The sequence below is a fragment of the Mobula birostris genome, chromosome 13 (assembly GCF_030028105.1).
Source record: "Mobula birostris isolate sMobBir1 chromosome 13, sMobBir1.hap1, whole genome shotgun sequence".
Classification (NCBI taxonomy): Eukaryota; Metazoa; Chordata; class Chondrichthyes; order Myliobatiformes; family Myliobatidae; genus Mobula; species Mobula birostris.
This window is the reverse complement of record NC_092382.1, coordinates 23,430,311-23,456,953: the sequence shown is the minus strand read 5'-3', so window position 1 is coordinate 23,456,953 and position 26,643 is coordinate 23,430,311. Positions and strand designations below refer to the sequence as shown.

At 45.7% G+C, this 26,643-nt stretch overlaps 2 protein-coding genes across 2 annotated transcripts in view; one reads left to right on the top strand and one right to left on the bottom strand.

Moving 5' to 3' along the window:
* LOC140208576 (uncharacterized) overlaps positions 1-26,643 on the bottom strand; it is a 69,025-nt gene that overhangs the window by 22,766 nt on the left and 19,616 nt on the right. The window contains exon 2 of the mRNA XM_072277332.1: positions 7,970-9,380. Within this exon, the coding sequence (XP_072133433.1) occupies positions 7,970-9,380 (1,411 nt within the window). The remainder of the gene's footprint in view (positions 1-7,969; positions 9,381-26,643) is intronic.
* Positions 1-26,643, top strand: part of LOC140208566 (uncharacterized) — a 189,704-nt gene that overhangs the window by 157,422 nt on the left and 5,639 nt on the right. The window lies entirely within an intron of this gene.

Sequence of the window (26,643 nt, the reverse complement as noted above, 5' to 3'; positions counted from 1 at the left end):
TGCTTCGACCTCAGCCTCGGTCACCAGCGGCAGGCAAAGCCGGGGATTTTGGGGCCTTCCCTCCAGAGATTCTCGATACCACAGTAGCAGCGGCAGCGAACCGGGTATTTCAGAAATTTCCAGATGTTCCTCTGTGCCTTCTCACGTCTGTCTCCATCAAATCAGAATTGTGCACGGTACCCGATTTAACAAATATGATATCATTTCACTGGAGAGCTGTGTGCGCCGCATCACGTCGCCATCTTCTCCTTCTGCCTGAAATTAATTCCTCCCGAAATTAATTACAGTAATTTCCTTAATTTTCTTGTGCATTTCTTTGCTGTTGTTAATATGGCTTTCTACTTCATTGCATTTTTGAATCAGCCATTCATCCTTTGCAATATTGCACAATTGTCTGGTCTATCTGTCTCGCTCTCTGTGTTCCACTTCCTTATTCTTCACTAACCTCCTTTGTTCCATCAGATCCAGAATTTCTTGAGGTATCCTCCCCTTGTTGGTGTGTTGGATTTCTTGTACTGGGATTATCTCCTCTGCTGATTGCTGTATAGCATATTTAATTCCATCCCAAACTGTTTTGAATTGTTGCTTAGCTATGCTACCATTTTTAAGTTCTTCCAACATATACTTCTTTCTCTTTTTTCCAAGTTTGAGTTTCTTTAATTTTGTTTTAATGGTAGTTACTACTGGATGGTGATCTGAACTACAGTCTACTCCTGGGTAGGTTTTAGAATATGTGATATTATTTCTAAAGCCTTCATAAAACCTGTCGACATCTTCTTCATCTGCATCATTTGTTGGCACATTGGCTTGGATTATGCTAATATTAAAAGGGTTACCGCTAAATTTAACTAAAAGCAGCCCAATATCCCATAACACATTCTGATACTTGTTTGTTTAAAATAATTCCAACTCCATACATACGCTGTTGACCTCCAGAGTACATGATCAGAGAACTATTCTCAGTGAATTTGCCACTATTGGTCCACCTAATTTCTGACACGCCTAAGATATCAACTTCCAACCTTTACATTACAGTTAAAGTGTTGTCCAACTTCCTTTCTGGTAAAGTATACGGATGTTCCATGTTGCTACCCTTAGCCTTTCCCTATTGCTTACAGTCTCTGGATGACGGTCTGGTGTCACCTGCAGCACGTGACTACCCCGGCCGAGCGAGGTGTTGTTCTGTTCATTAGCTTCAACCCCATTCACGCTGTTGTCCGGTTTCCTTCTTTTGTTTCTTTTCATGACTGAAGAGGCAGAAATTTCAACAGTGGGTTGCCGTTGCCTTCTCTTGCCGCAGTGCTCATCTAACTAGAGCATTTGACCTCTACTGGTGTTCCCGATTGGGAATCATACACTAGGCGTCGCCCTACCTTTGCTGTTGTTGTACAAAGACAATCCTCCACCACAGCTTGAAATCAATCGCCCTGCTGCCGAAGACTTCAGTGATTTTAGGTGACACCACCAGCGTCGGTCTGGTTATTTTTCTGGCGCTAAACACTCGCCATAGACAGAGCTCCTTCAGCGAGACAGGCTGCACCCGGACCTGAGCCCGACGTGAAGGCGGAGTTGTCTTGGGCGGCAGAAGCTATATAATCGCTATTGCAATTTCCTGATATTTAGTCAGGACCCAACCACCCCATACACTCCCATTGCTTAACAGGATAAAACTCAGAAGAAATACTGGCATGGATAGAGGAATGTCTGGCAGCCAAGAGGCAGTGAGTGAGAATAAAAAGAGCCTTTTCTGGCTGGCTAACAGTGACTCATGGTCTTCAGGGGTCAGTATTCGGTCCGCTATTTTTCACATTATTTGTCGATGATTTGGATAAAGGAATTGATGGCTTTGTGGGAAGGTTTGCGGATGATACAAGGATAGGTGGAGGTGTTTGTAGTGCTGAGGAAGCAATGCTGTTGCAGCAGGACACAGACAAATTTGGAGAATGGGCAACAAAGTGGCAGATGGAATACAATATTGTGAAATGTACGATAATGCATTTTGGCAAAAACAACATTAGTGAACTATTATCTGATTGGGCAAACGGTTCAAACAACAGAAGGAAATACAAGTAACACACATCAAAGTTGCTGGTGAACGCAGCAGGCCGGTCAGCATCTCTAGGAAAAGGAACAGTCAACGTTTCGGGCCGAGACCCTTCGTCAGGACGAACTGAAGGAAGAGCTAGTAAGAGATCTGAAAGTGGGAAGGGGAGGGGGAGATCCAAAATGATAGGAGAAGACAGGAGGGGGAGGAATGGAGCCAAGAGCTGGACAGTTGATTGACAAAAGGGATATGAGAGGATCATGGGACAGGAGGCTCAGGGAGAAAGAAAAGGGGGAGGGGGGAAAACCCAGAGGATGGGCAAGGAGTATATTGAGAGGGACGGAGGAAGAAAAAGGAGAGAGAGAAAAAGAATGTGTGTATATACATAAATATCAGATGGGGTACGAGAGGGAGGTGGGGCATTAGCGGAAGTTTGAGAAGTCAATGTTCATGCCATCAGGTTGGAGGCCACCCAGATGGAATAAGGTGTTGTTCCTCCAACCTGAGTGTGGCTTCATCTTTACAGTAGAGGAGGCCGTGGATAGACATATCAGAATGGGAATGGGATGTGGAATTAAAATGTGTGGCCACTGGGAGATCCTGCTTTCTCTGGCAGACAGAGCGTAGGTGTTCAGCGAAACAATCTCCCAGTCTGCGTCGGGTCTCGCCAATATATAGAAGGCCGCATCGGGAGCACCGGACACATTATATCACCCCAGCCGACTCACAGGTGAAGTGTCGCCTCACCTGGAAGGACTGTCTGGGGCCCTGAATGGTGGTGAGGGAGGAAGTGTAAAGGCACGTGTAGCACTTGTTCTGCTTACAAGGATAAGTGCCAGGAGGGAGATCAGTGGGGAGGGATGGGATCGACGAATGGACAAGGGAGTTGCGTAGGGAGCGATCCCTGCGGAAAGCAGAGGGGGGAGAGAACGATGTGCTTATTGGTGGGATCCCGTTGGAGGTGGCGGAAGTTACGGAGAATAATATGTTGGACCCAGAGGGTGGTGGGGTGGTAGGTGAGGACCAGGGGAACCCTATTCCTAGTGGGGTGGTGGGAGGATGGAGTGAGAGCAGATGTGCGTGAAATGGGGGAGATGCGTTTGAGAGCCAAGTTGGTGGTGGAGGAAGGGAAGCCCCTTTCTTAAAAAAGGAGGACATCTCCCTTGTCCTGGAATGAAAAGCCTCATCCTGAGAGCAGATGCGGCGGAGATGGAGGCATTGCGAGAAGGGGATGGCATTTTTGCAAGAGACAGGGTGAGAAGAGGAACAGTCCAAATAGCTGTGAGAGGCAGTAAGCTTATAGTAAACTTCTGAGTCCTCGGAAATATGGAATATGAGTCCTCGGGCAAGACTCCCAGAAGGTTAATTTACAGGTTGGGTTTGTGGTAAAGGAGGCAAATGCAACGCTGGCATTTATTTAAAGTGAAGTAGCATATATAAGCAAGGAGATAATGCTGGTACTTTCTAAACTCTACTTAAGAGTATTTGGGACCCATATCTCAGAAAAGGTGTGTTGTCATTGGGGAGAGTCCAGAGGATGTTCAAGATGATTCCGGGAATGAAGGGGTTAAGATATGAGGAGTGTTTGCCAGCCTTGGTCCTGTACTCCTGCACTGACCTATGTTTAATAAACGCGGGTGGGGAGGGGGTGTTAAATCTCACTGAAACCCACCGAATGTGGAAAGGTCTCGATGGGGTGGATGAGGAGAGGACTTTTCGTATGGTGGGGGTAGCCATAACAGAGGGCACAGCCTCAAAACTGAGCAGCGACCTTTTAGAATAGTTAAGGAGGATTTTATTTAGTCAGAGAGCAGTGAATCCATGGAATTCACTGACACAGACGGCGATGGGGGCCAAGTCTGTTGGTACATTTCAGGCAGAAGCTAATAGTTTGCCGATCAGTCAGGGCATTACAGGACATGTCGAGGAGGCAGGTGAATGGGGCTGAGTGAGAACCGGGATCAGCCATGATAGAACGGCGGAGCAGACTCGATGGGGCTGAATGGCCTAATTCTACTCCTATGTCTTATGGTCTTTTACTGCTAGTGTCTTACACAGTGAAGATTGACACAAAATACTTACTACATTCCACCACTATTTCTTTGCTCTTTTACTAACTCGCAGCATCATCTTCCAGCGGTACAATATCAACTCTTGCCTCTCTTTTGCTCTTTATATACCTGAACAAATTTTGATACTTGATATTATTGGCTCACTTACCTTAATGTTTCATCTTGTCTCTCCTGTGTGTTTTTTTTTTCAGTTGTCTCCTATTGGTTATGTACGTTTGTAAAAGCTTTCCAATCCTCTCATTCCCACTGTTTTCTTGCTATATTATATGACCCTGCTTTTGCTTTTATCAAAAACAGGAGAAACTCTGTGGATGCTGGAAATCCAACTAACACATAGACAAAATGCTGGAGGAACCTAGGAGGCCAGGCAGCGTATATGGGAAATAGTGAACAGTCGATGTTTTGGGCCGAGACCCTTCATCAGAACTGGGGGAAAAAAGATGACACGTCAGAGTCTGGGGGTGAATTGGGTGGAAGAAGTGGTAGGTGATAGGTGAAACTGGGAGAGGGGGAGTAGTGAAGGAAAAAACTTCTTCAGACATAATTTCCTTAACAATTCTCGAAAGATCATTGCTAATGCATCCACATCTCTTCAGTCACCATTTCAGATCTCTGGGGTGTACACCATCTGGTCCAGGTGATCTATTTACCTCCAGACCATCTCTGTTTCCCAAGACCCTTCTCCCGATTAATGTAACTTTACACATTCTGACCAGTGACATCTGCGAATTCCATATTCCTGCCAGTGTCTTTGAAAGATAAGAGTGATGTACAATACTTATTCAGTTCATCTGCCATCACCTTGCACCCCCACCCCATTACTACCTCTCCAGCATCATTTTCCAGTGGTTTGATATCCACTTCCGCCTCTCTTTTACACTATATGTAACTGAAGAAAAAAATTGGTATCCTCTTTAATATTACTGGCAAGCTCACCTATGTATTCCATCTTTTCCTTCTCAATTATTTTAGTTACATTCTGTTGGGTTTTAAAAGCTTCCCAGTCCTCTAACTTCCTAGTAATTTTTGCTCTGTGCCCTCTCTTATCAGCCATGGGTTTACCACCTTACTATTAGAATACTGCTTACTCTTTCTGATGTATATATCCTGTGCCTTCTGAATTGCTTCCAGAAATTACAGCCATTGCAAATGTTTTCATCGCTACCTGTGTTCTTTTCAAATCAATATTGACCAATTTTTCTCTCATGCCTCTCTAATTCTCTTTACTCCACATCTGACTTTAGCTTCTCCTTCTCCAATGTCAGGGTGAATCTGATCACATTAAGATGACTTGCCCCTGAGAGTTATTTGAACTAAAGTAACCATATTAATTCCGGTTCATTACAACACCCAATCCAGAATAGCTGAACCCAAAGTGGGATCAACCATGAGCTGCTCTAAAAAAGCATCTTGTAGGCATTCTAGGAATTCCTCCTCTTGACACCAACACCATCCTAATTTTCCTAATCACCTGCATGATAATCCTCCATGACTATTGTAACATTGCCCTTTTGGCAGGCATTTTCTATCTCCCATTGTCATTTGCGGACCACATACTACTGTTTGGGGTCTCTATACAATTCCCATCAGGGATTTTTTTTAAACATTTGCTGTTCCTTAATTCTACCCACAGATTCTACGCCTTACAACACTTGCCACGTCTAATGATTTTATTTAATATTTTACCATAAGCCACACAACCCCACTACCAGCTTGTTCTTTCAAGAAACATACAAGTATCTGGGAAACAAGAGGACCTGCCGATGCTCGAAATCTAGAGAAATACACACAACGTGCTGGAGGAGCTCAGCATGACGGGCAGCATCTATGGATGGGAATCAACATTTCGGGCCAAGACGCTTCAGTGGGACTCTTGATACTCATGTATCTGGAATATCAACAAGCAAAGACAATAGAAAGTAGTGTGAAATAGGGAAAATCTTTGACAAAATTTAGTTCAAGGCAAAAAAAAACCCTGCCAAACAGAGCTCAATTGTTAACAAATACAACAACGGCAATAATCAATTTCATCAATACCGACATTGACTTTTTTTAAATAAAAAATATCACGGTCCCATTTCAATCAGTAAAATTTACAAAGATAAATAAGAACTTTAGAAAACTTTCGAAAAGACTATTTATACTCAAACCCACTTAGATTAACACTACCTTGGACAGAAGGAGGAAGAGAAATAACACACACGAAAGAGAAATCACACAACAGTCAGCTAAAACTTCTAAGTATATATTTTCATCAAAACTGAACAGGGTTCAGCACTCCATGTGTGTATAAGCAATCGTGATAAGAAATACAGACCAGAAAACTTAAATGAGTGGCCAACTCAGAAAAATGAATCGTCACTATGAAAATTTTACTGATTGAAATGGGACCAAGATATTTTTATTAAAAAAGTCAATGTCAGTATTAACCAGTGGAATGAGAATGATCCTCCATGGGAGACATCTCAACGATCTGAGTAGACTAGATGTTGACAAAGAAGCATCGAGCACCTGACTGAGAGTTGGAGAGCTCGTCCCAGAAACAGAGGGGTTTCTTGAAGAAATACAGGACAAGGTGGGTAACAAAAGGAAATAAAAAAATGAAAATATATGAAATACAAACCAACAAGGCAGTAAGTGCAGAAAATGCCAAGAGAAACCAGACACAATCCAACACATTCCAGGATCCTGCAGCAGTTTAACTCAATCTGATTGCTTACACAGGTACAATCAAGTGGCAAATATCATTCACCAAAATCTTGCTTTGAAATACAAACTCATGAATGACCACCATCACTTCATTAAGGCACCATAAATTCAAGCCTGTTCCAGTTAGGGACAGAATCTCACAATTTATATGATAATCAATACATTATTACAGATAGGATAATCTAAAATAACCATCCAGATATAATATTACAGGATAAACAACAGGAACAACTCCCTCAGTAGACAAACCATTCTCAACACACACTTTTCTCGACCAGTGGAGCACCTCACCACAGGTATTGTTTGTGTCAGACAAAAGATTTTATCTGTCAATCAGCTTCCAAAGTTTCCACTCTGTCATTCGTTGCCACACCCCGCTGCTGATTCCCTTCTCATCATACATTTTTAATCCGACCATCGTCCAGAGCCCCTAACACCGCCCTGTGCAAACCCGCCTCTGGTTTCTGACCCTACTCTGTTGAACATCCAACTAATGGTTTCCCATTCTGCTTTCAGTCTTCAGAGGACAGAGGTGTTTTCTAACAACCCTTTAGAAGCAGGGAAAATGACCCATAATGTGGAAATGAGCCCTGAATAAGGAGGTTAACTCCCAATGTCATTCTTCCTCAGCCCAGAGATTTGAGGGGCAAAGAACATCTCAGACAGAACTGCAGTCAGCTCGACTTCTTCAGTCTGCAGAGAATTCAAGGGAAACCTCTTCACCCACAGAGTGGTGACTGTTTGGAACCCATCACCACAGGGACAGCGAGAGGAGAACAACAGGGGAGGATTTAAAAGGACTGTTGTGGAACTGAATCACTGGCAGGGTCCAGCAGGCCTGAGTTGACTCTCTACTGTACACTAGGTGTGTTATAAATTCACTAAGTACCACAGACAGAGTTTAAAATAGAACTGATTTATTTGTCTCAGATCCAGAATATTAAACTCCAGTCCCATTAGAGGTGATTGTGCCACAGAAAAAACTCCTCCCATGCCCAGTGACCAGGGTGCAGATCTGGGTGTGGTGAGCAGCAGCAATAATTGCAGAGTTCAGCACCAACAGTTACTCTCAAAATTGCATTCAGCAACGATGATGGACAAATATCCAGCATTCAGCTTATTGAAAGTTTCTCACAGTGTGAACCCGGCAGTGTGTCACAAGGTTAGATGACTGAGTGAATCCCTTCCCACATTCACAGCAGGTGAATGGCTTCTCCCCAGTGTGAACTCTCTGGTGACTCTGTAGGTGGGATGACTGAGTGAATGTTTTCCCACAGACTGAGCAGGTGAACGGCTTATCCCCAGTGTGAACTCGCTGATGTCTCTGTAGGTTGGATGACTGAGTGAACGTTTTCCCACAGTCTGAGCAGGTGAACGGCTTCTCCCCAGTGTGAACTCGCTGATGACTCTGTAGGTCGGATGACTGAGTGAATGTCTTCCCACAGTCCGAGCAGGTGAACGGCCTCTCTCCAGTGTGAACTCGCTGGTGACTCCGTAGGTGATATAATAAAGTGAACATTTTCCCACAGACTGAGCAAGTGAACGGCTTCTTCCCAGTGTGAAATCGCTGGTGTCTGTGAAGGTCAGATGATCCATGGAATCCCTTCCCACAGTCTGAACAGGTGAATGGTCTCTCCCCTGTGTGAACTCGTTGGTGTGCCAGCAGATCGGATGACCGAGTGAATCCCTTCCCACAGTCTGAGCAGGTGAATGGTCTCTCCTCTGTGTGAACTCGCTGGTGTGCCAGTAGTCCGGATGACTGAGTGAATCCTTTCCCACATTCTGAGCAGGTAAATGGCTTCTCCCCAGTGTGAACTCGTTGGTGACTCTGTAGGTTGGATGACTGAGTGAATCCCTTCCCACAGACTGAGCAGGTGAACGGCTTCTCCCCAGTGTGAACTCGCTGGTGTCTCTGTAGGTGGGATGACTGAGTGAATTCCTTCCCGCATTCTGAGCAGGTGAACAGCTTCTCCCCACTGTGAACTCGCTGGTGTCTCTGTAGGGTGGAAGAGTGAGGGAATCTCTTCCCACAAGCTGAGCAGGTGAAATCCCTCTCTGCAGTGTGAACTGACTGATGTAACAGTAGGTGAGATGATTTAGTGAATCCCTTCCTACACACTGAGCATGTGAATGGCCTCTCCCCAGTGTGAACTGATTGGTGTGCCAATAAGGAGGATGACAGAGTGAATCCCTTCCCACAGTCTGAGCAGATGAATGGCTTCTCCCCTGTGTGAACTGACTGATGTCTCTGTAGGTGGGATGACTGAGTGAATGTCTTCCCACAGTCTGAGCAGGTGAATGGCCTCTCCCCAGTGTGAACTCGTTGGTGACTCTGTAGGTTGGATGACTGAGTGAATGTCTTTCCACAGATTGAGCAAGTGAATGGCTTCTCCCCAGTGTGAACTGACTGGTGTCTCTGTAGGTGAGATGATCTAGTGAATCCCTTCCCACAGTCCAAGCAGGTGAACAGCCTCTCCCCAGTGTGAACTTGCTGATGTACCTTCAGTTTAGATGAGAAAGTGAATCCCTTCCCACAGTCTGAGCAGGTGAACGGCCTCTCCCCAGTGTGAACTCGCTGGTGAGCCATTAGGTCAGATGACCATGTGAATCCTTCCCCACAAACTCAGCAGATGACCAGCCTTTGCCCTGTGAGAACTAACTGGTGTGTCCACAGGTGGGAAGTCTGAGTGAATCCCTTCTCACACACAGAACAGGTGAATGGCCTTGCCCAGTGTGAACTTGCTGATGTACCTTCAGTTGAGATGACCGAGTGAATCCATTCCCACTGTCTGAGCAGGTGAACGGCCTTTCCCCTGTGTAAAATGACGGGCGTGCCAGTCGGCAAGATGATCAAGTGAATCCCTCCCCACAGTCTGAGCAGGAAGGATGGTTGACTGAATCCTTTGCTCCACTTCTTAAATATCTGGATAGAGACAGTGAAACTGGTGTGTTGTGCTCGAGATTCCCAGAGACCAATTCCTTCTCATTTTTAACCTGTAAAAAGATTTACAAAATCCATCAATGGGGGTAGGACAACATTTCAGATGAGATCAGTTCAGTTGCCAAGGTGTGATCTGGCATCATACTGTTACAGTGAGATTCAACCCAAGTTGGAGAGAGAAATCATTTTCTAACCGGGCACAGTGCTGGTATCTGGAAATACCATCAAATTCTCTGATGCTCTTCCTGTCTTGATAAGAATGGGATATTTCTGCCATCTCCAATCTGTGACCTGGCTCAGGTTGACTCTCTCCATTGGTATTATTCCCTGTTCCCACTGAGCTGCATGGGTCCTGGCCCCACAGTAACTGAAACACTCTCAAGCAAATAGCCTTAGTTAACGTGCAGCTGGGATTTTCTTGTATGTACTGTTAGTTCAAAGTGCCACAGTTTTAACGCCATGTAAATATCTCCTACTCAGATGTATGGTTGGTCTGCACAGCTGTTAAAAGGAAGTAGAGTGAATATTAGTATTATTTCAGGTTCTTGTCACAGTCTTAGGCTATGTCCACACTACGCCAGATAATTTTGAAAATGCCAGTTTCGAGTAAAAACGATAGGCATCCACACCAAGCATATTTCAAAATATCTCTGTCCACATTAGAACGGATATTTGGGCGAATCTCCTCCCACTGGGTATGCGCAGGACACACAGAAAACAAGCGAAGAGGAAACAGTATACTTGGTGTGTGTTTGTCCAGTTACAGAGTAGAAAACTTTAAAAGGAATTGCTCTTGGCTCTTGCGCAGGAGGACTTAAAACTGAAATCAAGTACTGGAGCGTATGGAGGCAATGGACGGGGAGTTCATGGACAGCATGACCCGGCTGACGACAAACATCGAAAAACTGACTAACTCTGTTGCATTAATAAAGCACCTTGTTAAATGTATAAAACATATCTGCATCAGTGTTATCTTGTATTTCAATACAACGTTACATTAAGCTGTTACACATCTATTTGTCAGAGAAGTACTTGCATAAATAGGTAAACCACCTTCATACAAGCAAGGACAGAGAACAGGGCAAAGTGAGTATACTTATTTATTCAGTAAGCTATGGGTCAAGGTATTTGGTGAGTACATTTCTAACTCTTCTGGCTTCAGTCTCGTTGCCGTCTGTTCTGAAATTGTTAGGTTGGTGGGGGATTGTGTTCAAGAAAACAACAAAATGCGGTGCTGCGGCGATCTGTTCCGGCACGTCATGACAGCATTTTTAAATAGTCAATAAAGCTCACTTTACAATTTAACTCTCACGCTGTTCACACCGACTGCGCGTTATAACAGCCGTACGGCAGTGCTTGCGCAGTACCAAGCAGCAGCAGAAAAAGCATTGTTGTTGTGGTGTTGTCACGACAGCGTTTTTAAATCTCCCCATTTACCCCGTACACACTACGACGGATATTAGGCGTTTTCAGATTTATTCACTCTGGAGACAGTTTCTGAAAATCTCCTTTTTCGGGGGATGAAAATGCCACTTTAGTGTGGACGGAGGGTCAAAACAAAGAGTAAAAGGTTTGTTTTCAAAATTATCCGGTGCAGTGTGGACGTAGAAAAGTACAACGCAGAAACAGGCCCTTTGGGCCATCTGGTTTGTGCTGAACTATTTAAACTGCCCACTCCCATACCCCTACCATCCAGGTACCTATGCAAACCTCTTAAATGTTGAAATTGAGCTCGCATGCACCACTTGTGCTGGCTGCTCATTCCACACCCGGATGACCATCTGTGTGAAGAAGTTTCCCCTCATGTTCCCCTTAACGTTTCACTTTTCACCCTTAACCCATGGCCTCTGGTTGTCGTCCCACCCAATCTCAGTGGAGAAAGCCAGCTTGCATTTACCGTATCTATAAACCCTCATAATAGTGGTACACCTCCATCAAACCTTCCCTCAATCTTCTACATTCCAAGGAATAAAGTCCTGACCTGTTCATTCTTTCCTTATAACCCAAGTCCTCCAGACCTGGCAACATCCTTGTGAATTTTCTCTAAACTCTTTCAACCTCTTTTACATCTTTCCTGCACGTTGGTGAGCAAAACTGCACACAACACTCCAAGTTAGGCCTCACCATTGTCTTGTATAATGTCAACATAACATCCGTCTCCTGTACTCAGTACTTTGGTTTACGAAGGCCAATTTGCCAAAATCATTCTTTTTGTCCCCCTCGAGCTGTGACACCACTTCCAGTGAAATATAGACCTGAATTCCCAGATCCTTTTCTTCTACAGCAATCCTCGTGCTACCTAGGTCCTATCAAAATGGAACACCTCACACTCATCTGCGTTAAATTCCATTTTCCGTTTCTCAAACCATTTTCCCAGCTGGTCCAGATCACACTGCAAGCCATGATAGTCTTCCTCGCTGACCACTACACCATCAATCTTGGTGTCAGCCACAAATTTGCTGATCCAGCTAACCATGTTATCATCCAGATTATTAACATAGATGACAAACAATAACAGATCCAGCACTGATCCCTGTGGCACACCACTAGTCACAGACCTCCAGTCAGAGAGGCAACCATCTGCTACCACACTCTGGCTTCTCACAAAGCCAGTGTCTCATCCAATTTACTATCTCATCTTGAATGCTGAGTGACTGAACCTTCTTGACCAACCTCCCATATGAGACTTTGTCAAGTGCCTTGCTAAAGTCCATGTCGACAACATCCACTGCCTTGCCTTCATCCACTTTCCTGATAACTTCCTCGAGAGGCTCTGTAAGATTGGTGAGACATGACCTACCGTGCACAAAGCCATGCTGTCTATCCTTAATCAGTCCACATCTATCCAAGTACTTACAGTATATATCCAGTTCCTGCACACACGTTCCAATAGCTTTCCCACTACTGATGTCAAGCTCACCAATGTACAATCTCTTAGTTTATTTTTAGAGCCTTTCTTGAACAGCGGAACAACATTGGTTGTCCTCCAATCCTCCAGTTCCTCACCTGTCACTAAGGGTGATTTAAATATCTGTGCTTGGGCCCCGACAATTTCTGCACTTGTCTGCCGCAGGGTCCCAGGGAACAACTTGTCAGGCCCTGGGGATTGATCCACGCTAATTTGCCTTGAAGACAGCAAGCACCTCCACCTCTGTAATCTGTACAGGGTCCATGAAGTTGATGCTGCTTTGCCTCACTTCTATAGACTCTGTGACCATCTCCTGTGTAAATACGGATGCAAAAAAAATCTCCCACATCTATTTTGTCTCCTCATATGGATTACCATTCTGATCTTGCAGAGGATTAATTTTTTCCCTTGCAATCTTTTCACTCATAATATATCTGCAGAATCCCTGAGGATTCTCCTTCACTTTGTCTGCTGGGGCAACCTCATGCCTTCTTTTATTTCTTTCATAAGTGTTCACTTGAATTTCCTGTACTTCATAAGTACCCCAATTGTTCCAATCTGCCTGTACCTGGTATGCACCTCCTTTTTATGAATCTGGGGGAGGAAAGCCAAAGGGGTGATAGAGCTGTACGGTGGGAGGTAGGGGTAAGGGGGGGGGGGGCTAAGCTAAAGTTACAGGGGGATTGGGGGCCTGAATAACAGAACAGATAGTGGAGAGGTTGTGGAGACAGATGTTGTTCAGTCCTCAGACAAAGTCAGGAATGAAAAACATTGAGCATGGTGCAGTGAATATGCTGAGCCCTGTATATTTCAATACAAGGAGCAGCGTAGGAAAGGCAGATGTGTTCAAGGCATGGATCAACACCTGGAATTATGACACTGGGATCTGGCCACTGTGGCGTGGGACAGGCTGCCTTATGGCAAAGGTAAGCTTGGTAAATTGAGGACTTCAAAGCAAAATTTTGTAAGAACAAACTGGGCATGTGCTTGTCAGAATAAAAGGTAAAGATAGAAACTGTATCTCTTGGTTTTCAAGTGATATTGAGAACCTGGTGAAGCACAAAATGGAGTTGCATAACAGGGATAGGCAGGTAGGTTCTTATGGAGTATAAGAAATGCAAGAGGACACATAAGAAATAATTCAGGACGGTTGAAAGAAAGCATGAGATTCCCCTCACAGAAGAGATAAAGGATAATCCTCAGGGATTCTGGAGATAGATTAAAAGCAAAAGAATTGCAAGGCACAAAATTGGTCCTCTGGAAGACTGGAGTGGCAATCCACGTGTGGAACCAAAGCAGATGGGGGAGATCTTAAATATTTTTTCCATCTCATTTACTCAGGAGATGGACACAATGTCAATGAGAGTGTGGAAAAGTGGCATTAAAATTATGGACCCTGTACAGATTAAAGAAGAGGAAATGTTTGCTATCCTGAGGCAGATTAGGGTGGATAAATCTTCAGGGCATGATAAGGTGCTCCCTTGGACCCCACGGGAGGCAAGTGCAGAAATTGTTGGGGCCCCAGCAGAGATAATTAAATCATCCTTAGTGACAGGGGAGTTATCAGAGGATTGTAGGATAGCCAAAGTCATTTCGCTCTTCAACATAGAGCATAGAAATCTACAGCATATTCCAGGCCATTCAGCCCACAATGTTGTGCCAATCATGTAACTTACTCTAGAAGCTGCCTGGAATTTCCCTAGCACATAGACCTCTATGTTTCTAAGCTCCATGTACCTATCTAGGAGGCTGTTAAAAGACCCTATTGTATCTGCCTCGACCACCACCGCAGGCAGTGCATTCCACACACCCACCACTCTGTGTAAAAAACTTACCCCTGACATCCCCTCGGTATCTATTTCCAAGCAGCTTAAAGCTACGCCCCTCATGTTGGCCATTTCAGCCCTGGGAAAAGCCTCTGGCTATCCAAATGATCAATGCCCCTCATCATCCTATACACCTAAAAAAGGCTCTAAGCATAAACAAGGAAATCATACATTGCTTTGAGGATTTGTTGGAAGTGTACAAAAGTATGAGGGTATAGATAGGGTAAATGCAAGCAGCTTTTTCCACTGATGTTGGGTGGGACGACAACCAGAGGTCATGGGTAAGTGACTTCCCCATTTATACAGCACAACACAGGCCCTTCGGCCCACAACGCTGTGCTGAACATTATTTACTTCAGAAATTCCCTGGAGTTCCCCATAGCCCTGTATTTTTCTACATGCTGTGTACCTATCCAGGAGCCTCTTAAAAGACCCTGTTGTATCCGGCTTCATCACAGTTACCGGCAGCCCATTCCACGCACTCACCACCCTGTGTAAAAAAACTCACCTCTTGTGGTGATATCACGTGTCAGGACGTGACTGGACAGAGTTCTGAGCATGAGCAGAAATGAAGAATGATCGAGAAGCATGGCAGTGTAAAACGTGGTTTTGCTGCTGTTAAATACAAGTTCAATTCTGCCAGAATATGGTTTGTTATTAGTAACCCACGGTACGTATAAAGAACACAACACCCCTGACATCTCCTTCGTACCTGCTTCCAAGCACCTTAAAACTGTGCCCTCTCTGCAGATTTTCTCTTGTTTGTGACTGGAGGCAGAACAAAGGTGATTTTCACAACAGCTGATGTAAAAGATTTTGTTCCCTTTCTCCGAGTTCCCGATCCTTGCATTTAGACAGCTGGAGCTCAGCTCTGTCTGAGAGACCCATCGGTTCCCATTCCCTCATCAGCCGGAAGCTCCCCGGGGCCCGTGTACGGATGGTGGGGCTGAGAGAGAGGGAAGAGAGCAGGACTGTCCCGGGATTTCGGGCCACGGTGTCCGGAATTAACAGCAATTGTCCCGGAGGCTCCCTCTTACCTGCAGCAGATCTACTTAGGCCCACTGTACTGCGCGCATGCGTGATATTCGACAACGTCACAACCTTTACGCCTGCGCATTTGATCGGTGCTTCGGCGAAATTTCTAATGCAGGGATTTATGGGTAATCACGGCGCCATTACAAGTTTCTGTGAGCACCTGTTCCATGTCCATACCTAAGTTTTTTTTGTTCAGCAGCTGTTTTAACGAAGAAAGCGGCTCCCATAAACAATATACTCAATATCAACGTGTATCAAATGCCAAAGTAAAATCCTCTTACAAACGTAGATATAAAACACAACAGATTCTGCAGTTGCTGGAAGTACAGAGACGGAAACACACAAAATGCAGGAGGAACTCTGCAGTTCAGGCAGCGACTAAGCAGAGGAGTACATAGTCTAGGCATGCTGAAAGGGTTCGGCCTGAATGTTATCTACTTATTCCTCTCCACATTTGTTGCCAGATCTGCTGATTTCTTCCAGTATTTTGCAGAAATTAACCAACATTTTTTTTTCAATCAATCAGTTTCCAAATGTTTCATTTGTAGACACAAATTGCTGGTCTGATTCCTCCTCCTCCTCATAAACTCTAGACCACATCTCTCTCTGGAGCCTCAAAGCCCTGACTCAGGCCGGCATCTCATTGGTTTCTGACTCTGCTCCATCAAAGAATCATTCGCTAGTCTGCTGTCAGACTTTAGAGGCGCTTTGCAACAGCCCAGCTGTCTGAGGCACAGTCCTTTGAAATTAGTGAAAATGACCAAAAACGTTGAAAAGATCAGCGAAGAAGGAGTTTAGCTAAATTACTTCTTAGCACTGAAGAACTTCAAATACACAGGGAGCTCATCGTCTTATTCAGCCTGGGGAAAATCATGCAGGAAATTCATGCAGGTGTATAAGTTGATGAGAGATATTGGTCGTGTGGATAGCCAGAGGCTTTTTCCCAGGGCTGAAATGCCTAACACAAGGGGCATAGTTTTAAGGTGCTTGGAAGCAGGCACACAGGAGATGTCAAAGAGTGGTGGGTGTGTGGAATGCACAGCCAGAGACATTGGTAGACGTGGATACAGTAGGGTCTTTTAAGACACTCTTAGACAATCGACAATAGGTGCAGGAGTAGGCCATTCAGCCCTTTGAGTCAGAACCACCATTCACTGTGATCATGGCTGATCATCCACAATCAGTATCCAGTTCCTGCCTTCTCCCCATATCCCTTCACTCCACTATCTTTAAGAGCTCTATCTAACTCTTTTTTGAAAGAATCCAGAGAATTGGTCTCCACTGCCTTCTGAGGCAGAGCATTCCACAGAACCACAACCCTCTGGGTGAAAAAGTTTTTCCTCAACTCCATTCTAAATTGTCCACCCCTTATTCTTAAACTGTGGCCTCTGGTTCTGGACTCCCCAAACATCGGGAACATGTTTCCTGCCTCCAGTGTGTCCAATCCCTTAACAACCTTATACATTTCAATCAGATCCCCTGTCATCCTTCTAAATTCCAGTGTATATAACCCCAGTTGCTCCAATCTTTCAACATATGACAGTCCCACCATCCCGGGAATTAACCTTGTGAAACTATGCTACACTCCCTCAATAGCTGGAATGTCCTTCCTCAAATTTGGAGACCAAAACTGTACACAATATTCCAGGTGTGGTCTCACCAGAGCCCTGTACAACTGCAGAAGGACCTCTTTGCTCTTATACTCAATTCCCCTTGTTATGAAGGCCAGCATGCCATTAGCTTCCTTCACTGCCTGCTGTACCTGCATGCTCACTTTCAGTGACTGATGAACAAGAGCACCGAGATCTCGTTGTACTTCCCCTTTTCCTAACTTAACACCATTTAGAAAGTAATCTGCCTTCCTGTTCTTGCCACCAAAGTGGATAACCTCACATTTATTCACATTAAACTGCATCTGCCATGCATCTGCCCACTCATCCAACCTGTCCAAGTCACCCTGCATTCTCATAACGTCCTGCTCACATTTCACACTGCCACCCAGCTTTGTGTCATCTGCAAATTTGCTAATGTTACTTTTAATCCCTTCATCTAAATCATTAATGTATATTGTAAATAGCTGTGTTCCCAGCACCGAGCCTTGCGGTACCCCACTAGTCACTGCCTGAAAAGGACACATTAATCCCTACTCTTTGTTTCCTGTCTGCCAACCAATTTTCTATCCATGTCAGTACCCTACCCCCAATACCATTTGCTCTAATTTTGCACACTAACCTCCTATGTGGGACCTTATCAAAGGCTTTCCGAAAGTCCAGGTATACTACATCCACTGGCTTTCCCATGTCCATTTTCATAGTTACATTCTCAAAAAATTCCAGAAGATCAGTCAAGCATGATTTCCCCTATGTAAATCCATGCTGACTGGGACCTATCCTGCCACTGCTATCCAAATGTGCCACTATTACATCTTTTACAATTGATTCCAGCATCTTCCCCACCACTGATGTCAGACTAACTGGTCCATAATTGCCTGTTTTCTCTCTCCCTCCTTTCTTCAAAAGTGGGATAACATTAGCTACCCTCCAATCCGCAGGAACTGATCCTGAATCTATAGAACATTGGAAAATGATTACCAATAGACAGGTACATGGAGCTTAGGAAAATAGAGGGCAATGCGGTCGGGAAATTCCAGGCAGTTTCTGGAGTAGGTTACATGATTGGCACAACATTGTGAGCTGAGGGGCCTGTAATCTGCTCTAGATTTCTATGATTCTATGAAATTCAAGGGAAATCTCTTCTCCTGCAGAGTAGTGACGAGTTGCAACCTGTCATCATGGGGAGAGTGAGAGGTGAAGTGAACAACAGGGCTAGACTGTAAAATACTGATATGGAACAGAAACATGGGCAGGGACCAGACAGACTGAGTGGCCTCTCTAGTGTACAGAGTGAGTGTGGTAGAGACAGTAAGTATCTGTGACATGAGATTTGAAACAGAACTGATTTATCTTTTACAGATCCACAATATTAAACACCAGTCTAGTTTAAGGCTAACATCAGAAGAACATTTGATTTGATAAGGTACACCATGCAAGGCTTATTGAGAAAGTAAGGAGGCCTGGGATCCAAGGGGAGATTGCTTTGTGGATCAAGAGCTGGCTTGCCCACAGAAGGCAAAGAGTGGTTGTAGACAGGTCATATTCTGCATGGAGATCAGTGACCAGTGGTGTGCCTCAGGGATCTGTTCTGGGACCCTTACTCTTCGTGATTTTTATAAATGACCTGGATGAGGAGGTGGACAGATGGGTTAGTAAATTTGCTGATGACACAAAGGTTGGAGGTGTTGTGGATAGTGTGGAGGGCTGTCAGAGATTACAGCAGACATTGATAGGATGCAAAACTGGGCTGAGAAGTAGAAGATGGAATTCAACACAGACAAGTGTGAGGTGGTTCACTTTGGTAGGTCAAATATGATGGCAGAATATAGTATTAATGGTAAGACTCTTGGCAGTGTGGAGGATCAGAGGGATCTTGTGGTCCGAGTCCATAAGTCACTCAAAGCTGCTACGCAGGTTGACTCTGTGGTTAAGAAGGCGTACGGTGCATTGGCCTTAATCAACCCTCAGATTGAGTTTAGGAGCTGAGAGGTAGCGTTACAGCTAAATAGGACCCTGGTCAACCCCACTTGGAGTACGGTGCTCAGTTCTGTTCACATCACGACAGGAAGGACGTGGAAACCATAGAAAGAGTGCAGAAGAGATTTACAAGGATGTTGCCTGGATTGGGAGCATGCTTTATGAGAATAGGTTGAGTGAACATGGCCTTTTCTCCTTGGGGCGACAGAGGATGAGCGGTGACCTGATAGAGGTGTATAAGATGATGAGAGGCATTGATCTTGTGGATAGTCAGAGGCTTTTTCCCAGGGCTGAAATGGTTGCCACAAGAGGACACAGGTTTAAGGTGCTGGGGAGTAGGTGCAGAGGAGATGTCAGGGGTAAGTTAAGTTTTTTTTTGCACAGAGAGTGGTGAGTGTCTGGAATGGGCTGCTGGCGATGGAGGTGGAGGTGGATATGATAGGGTCTTTGAAGAGACTCCTGGACATGGAAGTTAGAAAAATAGGGGGCTATGGGTAACCCGAGGTAATTTCTGAGGTAAGGATATATATGAGGTAAGGCACAGCATTGTGGCTGAGGGGCCTATGTTCTGCTGTAGTTTTTCGATGTTTCTAATTTCTATTCACATTCCTCCAGCCTCACTGGACAGGAACACTGAAACATCAAGTGAGAAACAGCAGGAGGTGGCCATTCGGCCCCTCTAACCATCAAGAAGATGACAGCTGCTCTCCCATCTCAGCCACATGTTTCTGCCCAATCCTCATTTCCTCGATCCCTTCGGTCTCCACACATCTGCTGGCCTCTGTTTTATGTGAGGACGATCACTGAGTCTTCACTGGCCTCTGTGGTGGGGATTTACAAACATTCACCACCCTCAGAATGGAGACATTTCCCCTCATCTCAGTCCCAGACAGTCCACCCCCTTTTTCAGAGACTGGGATCCCTGGTTCAGCCAGTAATGATGTTGTGCATTTCAATGTCTTCATCTCTCAGTCCTCGATTCTCTAAATGAAAGGGTTATCGCATTTGATCTTTCTTCATATGATGACCCCACCACTCCAGGGATCAGTCTGGTGAATCTTCATTGCACTCTCTATAACAAATACTCTCTAACCTCTTTGTTAATCCTCTATGGAATTAATTTCCATCTTCTGCAGCCCCGTGTTGCCCCAACCACTCACCTCCCACCCCCGTCACTATTTCCACCTTCCCACCTCCCCCTCACCTGGATCCACCTCTCACTCCCCAGCTCTTGCCCCATCCCCACCCCTCACCTCTTTTCTCGGACTATTTCCCGTCCACTCTCAGTCCAGAGGGAGGGTCTCGGCCCGAAATGTTGACGGTCCATTTCCCTCCACAGATGCTGCCCGACCCACTGAGTTCCTCCGGCAGTTTGTTCTTTGGTCTGTGTGACCCGTGTTAGTGTGGGGAGCGGGATTTTACACCATATTCCCGGTACAGTCTCAACAAAACACAAATAATTGTCACTTTGCCCGGACCATCGGCCCCGCTTGCAGGGCAACAGTCTGCCGGTGTTTGCCCCCCAATGTGGTGAATCGCCACCACCGTGGGCTCAGACATTTCCACAGATGAGCCCCTCCTGTCCCCACCGGGACAAACATCCTGTCCGCCCCCTCTCTCACCGTCTTCATCCTCTCCCTCCCCGGGGAACCGGCATCAAACCGACGGGCCGAGCGGTCTCCTCCTACCTCTCAGCGACACATCAGACTCCGGCCGCAGGAGACGCTTCACAAACGCCCCAACTTCCCTCGGAGGGAAATGGAAATAAATCAGAAAGCGGACATTTACTTTGACGGTTGTCCCGCCGTGACGGAAAGTTCGGGAGACGGAGTCATCGGGGGTAACGCCCTCTCGGCTGGTCCGCCTCCGCTATTGGCTGAAAGCAATGATTGACATCACTTCGGACCAATGGGAACAGCGCATCGCGTGACTCCTCTGTTGGCAGCGGTGGGGGAGGGGCTGGTCACGTGATCAGTAGCCCAGCCGTTAAACCGACCAAGCTCGAGCTCACCAGCGCGCGGGGCACAAAAGGCCCCGGATGATCGGTTGAGGTGAGAAGGGATCTCCGGGTTGGGGGTCTCACCGGGCGGCGTTTTCAACACCGACTTCGGGTAGTTGCTGTGAGCTCCGGACTCCGTGACCCGCAATCCCGGGACAGTCCTGCTCTCTTCCCTCTCTCTCAGCCCCACCATCCGGACACGGGCCCCGGGGAGCTTCCGGCTGATGAGGGAATGGGAACCGATGGGTCTCTCAGACAGAGCTGAGCTCCAGCTGTCTAAATGCAAGGATCGGGAACTCGGAGAAAGGGAACAAAATCTTTTACATCAGCTGTTGTGAAAATCACCTTTGTTCTGCCTCCAGTCACAAACAAGAGAAAATCTGCAGATGCTGGAAATCCGAGCAACACACACAAATTGCTGGAGGAACTCAGCATTAGTACTCTTTTCCATAGATGCTGCCTGGCCTGCTGAGTTCCTCCAGCATTTTGTGTCTGTTGCTTGTTCCACCCCCGTTTTGTTCTGGACTTTCTACCCGTGAGAACATGTTTTGTCCCATTCTCTCTGGGTACATAATGATATCAAACACCTTTGCCCTGGGCAACAAGTAGCTTTCACATCACAAATGTGCCAGACTCCAATGAGACAGACTACTGCCCTTCCCTTCATATTCATTGGCATTGCCATCACTGAGTTCACCACCGTCAGTCACCTGGGGGAGGGTTCAGGGGAAATATTTGTCTACAATACAGAAACTGGTGTTACCTGTGTGTATTGTGGTGATGCAAAAGTTGCTGGAGAATTTGAAAGTGGGAAGAAGTGGAGTGATAGTTTGAAATCTGACTTTTTAAAGCGTCATTTAGCAAGCAAATCAGATATGGACAATGTGCAAAAGCTCTGGCGAGAAAATCCTTCATTACCCGTTACAGGCCTGCTACATGGGTTGTGTGAGAGTGCAGATGAACTCCATCAAACCCAGAGGAGATCAAAGTTCTTACTGACAGTGATTTGCTAGCAGTTAAAATGAATACCTCTCTATATAAAATTCACTGTGCACATGTTGTCACTGGTTAAAAGAATGAACAGTACAAGATTTACTTTACTTTGTACTTTATTGTCGCCAAACAATTGGTAGTAGAATGTATAATCATCACAGCGAAATTTGATTCTCCGCTTCATACTCCCTGGATTACAAATATTAAATATTATAAATATTAAAATTAGTTAAAATTAGTAAATATTAAAAATTTAAATTATAAATCATAAATAGAAGATAGAAGAATGGGAAGTAAGGTAGTGCAAAAAAACCGAGAGGCAGGTCTGGATATTTGGAGAGTACGGCCCAGATCCGGGTCAGGATCCATTCAGCAGTCTTATCACAGTTGGAAAGAAGCTGTTCCCAAATCTGGCCGTACGAGTCTTCAAGCTCCTGAGCCTTCTCCTGGAGGGAAGAGGGATGAAAAGTCTGTTGGCTGGGTGGGTTGCGTCCTTGATTATCCTGGCAGCACTGCTCTGACACCGTACGGTGTAAACTGAGTCCACGGACAGAAGATTGGTTTGTGTGATGAGCTGCGCCGTGTTCACGATCTTCTGCAGCTTCTTTCAGTCTTGGACAGGACAACTTCCATACCAGGTTGTGATGCACCCAAGAAGAATGCTTTCTACAGTGCATCTATAAAAATTAGTGAGGGTTTTAGAGGACAGGCCAAATTTCTTTAGTTTTCTCAGGAAGTAAAGGTGCTGGTGGGCCTTCTTGGCAGTGAACTCTGCCTGGTTGGACCAGGTCAGGTCATTTGTGATATTTACCCCGAGGAACTTAAAGCTCTATGTGCAGACCGGTCATTACAAATTAGAGGGGACATTGGTGGCGGAACTTCCACTGTCCCTTATGCCCTTACCTACAAGATGTGCGTCCAGCTGCAGCTTGTAACCCTGCACTTTACGGAGTTGGAACTTGAAATGGATCAATTCCAGATCATCCAGGCAGTGATGCAGCCAGTCAGGATGCTCTCAGTTGTGTTCCAGTAGAAAGTTCTTAGGATTTGGGACTCAATCCCAAGCTTCTTCAGCCGTCTGAGGTGAGCAAGGTACTGTTGTGCTTTTTTCACAACACAGCCGGTATGGACAGACCATGTCAGGTCCTCGCTGATGTTTATGCCAAGGATCTTAAAGCAGTTCACTGTCTCAACCCCAGATCCATCGATGTCAATCGGGATTAGCCTGTCTCCATTCCTCCTGTCGTTCACAATCAGCTCCTTTGTTTTTTTTAGATTAGATTGGATTCAACTTTATTGTCATTGTGCCAAGTACAGATACAAAGCCAATGAAATGTGGTTAGCATCTGACCAGAAATGCAAAGAATCGTGTTATTTACAAAATAACTGAATAAAAAAGTGCTACAGCCCACAAATATAAAAGTACTGAGACAGTACAATATGGATGCAATACTGCTTAGCGCTGTGACTAGAGGTTCAGCAGTGTCACAGCCTCAGGGAAGAAGCTCTTCCTGTGCCTGTTGGTGTGGGAGCGGAGGCTCCTTTAGCACCTCCTTGATGGGAGGAGAGTTAAAAAGTCCATGGTTAGGGTGAGATGTATCCTTGATAATTCTTTTCGCCCTACCCAGGCAGCGTTAATGGTAGATGTTCTCAATGGTGGACAATTGGCTGTCGATAATCCGCTGGGCAGTTTTCACCACACACTGGAGTGCTTTGCGCTCTGATACAGGACAATTGCCATACCACACTGAGATGTAGTTGGTGAGTATGCTCTCAATGGTACAGCAGTAAAAGTCTGTCATATCCTGGGACAGAGGTGAGATTTCTTGTTGTTCCGCAGGAAGTAAAGGTGCTGTTGTGCCTTCTTGATCAGGATGGAGGAGTTCAGGGACCAGATGAGATCCTCGGAAAAGTGGACACCAAGGAATTTGAAGCTTGATACACGCTCCACTACAGTTCCGTTGATGTAGATGGGGACGTGAGTGTGGCTCCTGGCATGCCTGAAGTCCACAATGATCTCCTTGGTCTTCTGGGTGTTAAGGGTCAGATTGTTGTCGGCACACCACGCATCCAGGTGCTGGACCTCGTCCCTGTAGGCTGTCTCGTCATCCCCTCTGATCTGGCCAACCACCATGGTGTCATCTGCGAACTTGATTATGGAGTTAGAACCATGTACAGGAACACAGTCACAGGTGAAAAGGGAGTACAGAAGAGGGCTCAGCACACAGCCTTGAGGCACGCCGGTGTTCAGGGTGAGAGTGGAGGAGGAGAGGTTGTCTAACTTAACTGATTGGGGTCTGTTCATCAGAAAGTCCAAGGTCCAATTGCAGAGGGATGAGCTGATAGCAAGCTGGCGAAGTTTGGTGATCAGCTTTGAGGGGATCACAGTATTAAATGCCGAACTAAAGTCAATGAACCTCATTCTGACATAAGAGTTGGGGCTGTCCAGGTGGGTCAGGGCAGAGTGAAGTGCCGTGGAGATGGCGTCCTCTGTTGACCTGTTGGTGCGATGGGGGTCCAGGGTAGTGGGCAGACAGGATTTTAGATGTGATAGAACCAGTCTTTCAAAGCACTTTGCAATGATGGGGGTGAGTGCAACTGGGCGGAAATCATTCAGGCTCGTGGCAGTGGAATGCTTCGGCACTGGCACGATGGTGGTGATCTTGAAGCTTGTGGGGACAACACCCCGGGCCAGGGACAGATTAAAAATGTCCGTGAAGACCCCGGTCAACTGCCCTGCACAGACTCTCACCACACGGCCAGGTATTCCATCCGGACCAGCTGCCTTCCGTACATTCACCCTGCTCAGGGTGGCACAAACATCGGAGGTGGAAAGTGAGAGAGACAGTTCACCAGGTGGGAGATCCGCTTTGAGGGTGACCTCCTTGTTCCCTCGATGAAAGCGAGCGTAGAAGTAATTGAGCTCATCAGGGAGGGTAGCAGAGCTGGAAGGGGGCACAGTACTAGGAGGTTTGAAGTCTGTATAACCTGTATGCCATGTACATGGACCGGGGGTCTGAGGAGTTGAAATGCTCCTCGATTCTCTGTTTGTATATGTGTTTAGCCTGAGAGATTCCCCTCCTCAGGTTGGCCCTGGCTGAGCTGTGAACCTCCCCGTCTCCAGACCTGACGGCTGAATCTCTGGCTTTGAGCAGGAGGTGAACCTCTCTGTTCATCCATGGTTTCTGATTGGGGAAAACTCTTATTTGTTTTAGTAATGTCTCTCTATCTACACACTTGTTGATGTGCTCAAGGACAGAGTTGGTTTATAAATCAATGTTAATCTGAGAGTCTGTGGTGGCATGGGCAGCAAACATGCTCCAGTCTGTGTGCTGGAATTGGTGCTGAAGAGCAGAGTCAGCCCCCTCCAGCCAGATCTTAATAGTCTTCATTGTGGGTTTCACACGTTTAATGACCGGGCTATACTTGGGAAGCAGAAACAATGAAAGATGGTCGGACTGTCCCAGATGGGGGAGGGTAGTTAGTTTGAGTGTCAGCCACATTTGTGTACACATGATCTAAGGTTTTATTACACCTGGTGGTGCGTAATACATTTTGGTAAAATCTTGGAAGCACGGTACACAGGTTACAATGATTAAAGTCTCCAGCGACAGTCAAAGCTCCGTCTGGATGCAATGTCTGCAGCTTGCTAATAGCAGCACTGAGGTCTTTCATGGCTACTTTAGCATTAGCATCCAGTGGAACATAAACTGCGACAGCAATGATGCATGTTTTGTGACAATGAGGAGAGGTTGTTTTCTTGACACCAGTCAGATGTTGTTCAGACACCAGATACAGTCAGCAATCAAATGGTTGAGCATGGAGCGATGAATGTGCTGAGCTGTGTATATCACAATGCAAGAATTGTAGGAAAACCAGATGAGCTCAGGACAGGGAATTCTGATATTGTAGCCATTATTGGGGACTTGGTTGCACCCAACAATCCGAGGGATTTAGAGGAACAAATTTGTAGAGAGATCGCAGACCATGCCAAGAAACAAAGGTTGATTCAGTAAGTGATTTTAACTTTCCATGTATTGACTGGGACTCCCATACTGTAAGAGGACTAGATGGGGTATAGTTTGTCAAATGTGCCCTTAATCAGTACATAGAATTCCTGATGTAAAAGTGTGCAATAGGTTGATGATCCAGGGCTGGTGACCGAAATTAGTGACCATAATGCCATGAGATTCAAAGTAAATATGGAAAAAAGAGAGGTCTGGACCGTGGGTTGAGATTCTAAATTGGAGAAAGGTCAGAAAGGATCTGACAAGTGTGGTTTGGGACAGGCTGTTTTCTGGCAAAGGAATACTTGGTAAGTGGGGGGCCTTCAGAAGTGAAATTTTGAAGGTGTAGAGTTTGTATGTGCCTGCATAATAAAAGTTGAAAGTTAACTGGTGCAGGGAACCTTGGTTTGCAAGAGATATTGAGGCCCCGGATATTTTGTTCCTCTAAATGCCTCAGACTGTTGAGCGCTACCAAGACTCACTAATGACTACAATATCATAATTCCACGCCCTGAGCTC